The 4,922-nt window shown below is 47.2% G+C and overlaps 1 protein-coding gene across 1 annotated transcript in view; it reads right to left on the reverse strand.

The window, feature by feature from the left end:
• Window positions 1-2,647: 2,647 nt before the first annotated feature.
• ARIH2 (ariadne RBR E3 ubiquitin protein ligase 2) overlaps window positions 2,648-4,922 on the reverse strand; it is a 27,772-nt gene continuing 25,497 nt past the window's right edge. Inside the window, exons 13-14 of the mRNA XM_009078966.1 lie at window positions 4,285-4,368; window positions 2,648-3,863 (exon numbers count right to left, since the gene is read on the reverse strand). Coding sequence (XP_009077214.1) covers window positions 3,792-3,863; window positions 4,285-4,368 — 156 coding nt within the window. The 3' untranslated portion in view covers window positions 2,648-3,791. The remainder of the gene's footprint in view (window positions 3,864-4,284; window positions 4,369-4,922) is intronic.

Below are 4,922 nucleotides of genomic sequence, written 5' to 3' on the forward strand. Positions count from 1 at the left end.
CCCCCATACACCACACAGCGCTCAGACACCGCACAGCGCTCAGACACCGCACAGTGCTCAGACACCACACCGACCCCAGGCACTGCACAACGCTCAGACACCGCACAGCCCTCCCCTCCCAAAGCCCCGCCAAGAACAGCCAGCACACCACCGCAGTTAGAAAGTCACATTTTATTTCAAATAAACCACGGGCACGCCTCTGGCAACCGCCTCCCCCGGCGGTGTGCGCCGCCCCTGCCCTTCTCCTGTGCCTGCAGAGGTCAGCGAGCGGCTCGGTGTCCCCCCCAGCCCGCAGGGCACACCGCAGCCCTCGCCTGCACCATCCCACAGCCCCAGCCAGACCGTGGCCAGGAAAGGAATTCCCAGAACAAGTGCCTCATTTAAAAATAAAGTTCTATTTTTTTTTCACCTGCTTAAAAAGTCTAAAATTTAAGAGTGCAACACTATAGTACAGAAACCTCCTGCTGCCCCATCCCTGGGTGGGCACAGTGCCCTTGCAGTGCAGGGCAGCAGTCATGCAGTTTGTGGTGTCGGTAGAAAATGTTTTGTTACAGTCTGGGAAGCCTGAGGACTATTAGAGATGAGGCAGCCAATGCACTAACACGAGCTAAGCTGAAATCAAAGAGTACCAGATGCAAGGATGGAGAGGTGTTGGGCTGGTGCGGGAGCTGGTAAACAAGTGCAAAAAAAGAAAAAAGAAACAAAAAGAGGAAGCATTCCACGTCTGTAGCAGTAATGCATCAAAGGGAAACTTGTACCTCAGAATTAACAGCTCCTAAGCCACTTTTTATTCACCTAGACCCATGTAACCTTGCTGACTCAAACAGGGCTGTGTACCTGTTTGGGGGGAAAAAACTGGCCTTGTCTTTTGGCATTGAGCACCCACATTTCCTTCCTGTCACCTGCCTCTCCAGCAGCCTCTGTGCTCTGCAGGTTTTGTCTTGGAGAACACAACTTTCTGTATGACATCAATACAGAAGTCATCCTGCCCGGGCTGCAAAAGCAAAGCAAGTCCTGTTGTTTTCCCAGAGTATAGCAATAGGATGTGTGTGCAACCCAGGACTTTCACCACCTTCAGAAAGGGTGTTTTGTTTTGTTTAAGAACAAATGGAACTGTTGACAAAGCTCTAGTTTCAGGAAATTTGAAAGAATTAGGGGGTGCACTGTGCAATACTTATTGCTGTTCCTCAGCCAAGCAGCTCAGCAGCCTGTTCAGTAAGAGTGGCCACAGCTATACAGTCTAGCTTGTCTACAATAAAGGATTCATAGCAAAGCATTTTGTGGGGGCATGGGAGAGGGAAGGAGAGAGACAAAACCCCATTCTCATCTAGCTCAAAGCTGGGCAATTATGTAACAGAAGTGAAAATTCTTTGGGATTAGGAAACTCCACATACCTGTTCTGCAAAGAGATTAGGTGTTAAAATAAGTTATGTTTAGACAACATGAACACCAGTTTTTATCCTAATCAGTACTTTGCACATTACATTTTTAAAGAGCAGTTTAAACACTGGTTCCACACACTGCAAACTGCTACGTCTCAGCAACTCTTCTCCCCACGCTATCCCTTCCCCTGAGTCCAGCATGCCCAGACTCTGACAATCAGTTGGGAAGGGGAGAGGAAGGAAGAGATTGACTTCTAGAATATATCATGAGGAGGGCACAAAGAGGCTGCTGTTGGGTGCACAGGAGGGAATGAAGCTAGGAGAGGCTGGAGGAAGGACATATCTACCTCTACAGTTCCAGCCTTGAGGGTAGCCAGAACAGGACAGAGCAGGAACACAGAAGCCATGGCTATGGAGATCTCTTGCACAGCAAGCAGAGCTGCTCCCAGGAACCACAGACTCCCTCCCTGCCCCGCTCCCTGGCTCCAGCCATCTCTCCACAACCCTGCCCTACTCTCTTCATGGAGCCCCACTCCATGGACAGCAGCTCCTTGTAGCATGTTCCCCCATTTCCTGAGGATACAGCCCACACCAGGGAAGGGAGGGAGGAAGGAAAAGGCCTCTCAGTTTGAAATTTTCTGCTGTGTACAAGAAGCATGGCCACAGGATTAGCACCTATGACAGCTGCTCCTTTTTTAAACTGATGCATCACTCTTGCTAAAATCCATCTTCCCAATTATACCTGCTGCAAATACCTGGGGTCACATGCCTCAGGTACATGAAAGAGGCTCCAGCAGCAGAGTCAGCTTATTCTGACATGCAGGTATTTAGCACTTTTCCCCCCTCCACTTTAATCTTTATCAAGTGACATTGCATAAGAACAATACAGGGATGCATCAAAGGCAACACTTCCACATACAGCATGGAAGAGAATCCCATGAGTTCCCCACAGAGGTGAAGATTTCCTCAGATCAGACTCCAGCTGCACCTTACTGGCTGTGAACAACAAGCTCCTGGTGCAGGTGACACACGTGCCTGTGAAATCCTAACATGTGGTCTGTTTCCTGTAGCAAACAGGCAAAGATCAGCACTTAAGTAACCTTTTTCATGCTAACCCCTACTAAGATGAACTAGGTTTTCATATTTTTATTTTAGTGTATATTTTACATTAGAAAAAAGAATGTTAATATAAAAGCTCCACATGCTCCTAACAATCAATTTTCTGATAAGTCTCCACCAGTATCAATACTAATATACAAATAAATTAATTTTGCTAGTTAATTTTCTGCCTGGCTTGGTGCAGGCTCTGCACAAGCAGAGCACCTGTATTCAAGTGCCTGTCCACATTGCCAACACGTGCCAGGGAGTGTGTTCTACATCTTTCCTCCTCATAATGTAGCAGTATTTAGTCTCACTTTGATGAATGAGATCAAATTCTCTCAGCCATGCTACCCAGCAGGCACAAATGATCTTTACTAGGCTGCATGGCACTGTTATAACATGGATTCTTTCACTCTGCAAAAGCCCCAAGCCTTGATTAACAACTGTATGCTACTACTCCCTCATCACTCACTTTGGCAATACAACATCCTCCCCACAAAAACAAGTAATGCAAAAATCTACATGGAAGACCTAAAATTCATCAAATGCAGAATCTGACCTGACTCAAGGCATATTCCCCAGTGTTAACCTGGTCTGTCCCCTACAATTCCTCTGTTTGTTTGTGTAGCAGGATTTTGCACAGCTGATATACAAGAAAAGAGGTGTCACACGGATCATGGCCACTGCTGGTACTGTTGGGCCAGACATAGCAGCAGCCACTCTTAACCCCAGCCACTCTCCTCGTGCAATGCCAATGCTACAAATGCCCTGGTTAAAGGAGCATCAGGAAATCTAGCTGAGACATTTTGTCACCTCCTTCAGTGCCTAGGAGGATTTTTGGGTCAGAGGAAGGGAGAGGGAGAGGGGGAAAAGCCCATTAAATTTACAAGCAGATTAAGGAAAAACACTCCACTGCCAATTTATTTTTAAAAAGGGTTGTGTGTTATTCTAAGGTTTGTCTGTATAATTGTACAACCGTTGAAAATTACATAAATTGTAATGATCTAATACTATTAACAGCCATTCAGAGAAAAACTCCCTCCTCTTCTGAAACCATCAAGGGCAGGAGGGAAATGTCCCAGGAAATATGCCAATCTGAGCTCTGGCCTCTAGCCTGGCAGAAACAGAAACAGAAAGATAAGAGAACAAACTGGACTAAGATGTGGTGTTTGCATGTGTCTGACTTGCAAGGGGAGGGGAGGCTTTGTCCTTGGCCATGTTCTCCCAGAGGCAGTGCCTGCTTATCCCAGTGAAGCTGCCATCACTTCACTCGCTGCTCTCACCCCTGCACTGTCACTTCCTCCTGTCTTATGTGTCGTGGAAGTCTTTCAGCAGGGTCCTCCGTCTCTGCTCTGCTATGTGCATCTGATTCTCTAAGTCCTGGTAAAACAGAAAGTACAAATTGTTAGCATAAACTCCCTGGAGGAGGGCTAATTTCCTTAGGGAGACACTGAACTCGAGCCTGAGAAGCACCAACTGTCACTCTGGATCACAAGATTGCAGATCCTTTTTCTTTTGACGTGGGCTCCCTCTGCAGTTACCTGGCTCCTGCTCTGTCTAAACAGCTACACACTGCTCTTCACCAGAGGGCTACATGCATCTTCCTTCAGCACTCTGTTGGTGCTGTTTCAGTTTGCAGGACTCCCTGCAGCCCTCTCTCCTCTCCCATAAGGCACTGAGCACTCTGCTTCTACAACATCTGCTGGCTAAAGGCAGTTTCTGGATCTAGTTTCTCAGAACCCTCACTTGGCTGCCTCAGTGCTCCTGCAGAACTGTTAAGCCCAACAAACAGAACACTCACCCCTCTGTCATAGCTGTCTGCTCGCTCCACCTTCCATGAGAGATTTTCAATTTCCGCCTCCAGCTGGGCCTGCTGGTACTCAAACTGCAAAGAGCAAAATTAGAGACAGCAACAAGAAACTAGTTTAGTGGAGCAGTTTCATACCGCAAACTACACTTGAGGAGCAGACAAATGTGTTCTGCTGACAGCAGTGCTGGCAGAGCAAGTTTGTGTCTCCTCCTTATCCACCTTCAGTCAGCCAGCATCACCCCTTTCAGGAGTTTCTTGTGTAAGCACCCCCCAGCCTGCACCAATCAAAATTAACCCAGTCAGCCTAAAACCACTGCAAGTAACAAACATCTAACTCAGTTCATTTTGCCATAAACAGGTCACAAAATGCTCTCATGAGCACCTCTGCAGGCAGAGTGGAGGGATTGTTAACCACTCCTGGGAGCAGCAACTTGTTCCACTGGCAGAGTCAGGTCCAGAAGAGAACATCCATCCACAGCCTCAGAGAATACATGATGCCATGGGGAGAGATTCTGTAACAGGTTTTACTGGACAACTGAGTTGAAGAAAAACCTCTTCTGTGAATTCACGGTTATTTTTGGACATGTCCAGCCTATGAGATTCACCAAGCCAGTAAAGAACTTACAGCA

The sequence above is a fragment of the Acanthisitta chloris genome, unplaced genomic scaffold, assembly GCF_000695815.1.
Source record: "Acanthisitta chloris isolate BGI_N310 unplaced genomic scaffold, ASM69581v1 scaffold24247, whole genome shotgun sequence".
Taxonomy (NCBI): domain Eukaryota; kingdom Metazoa; phylum Chordata; class Aves; order Passeriformes; family Acanthisittidae; genus Acanthisitta; species Acanthisitta chloris.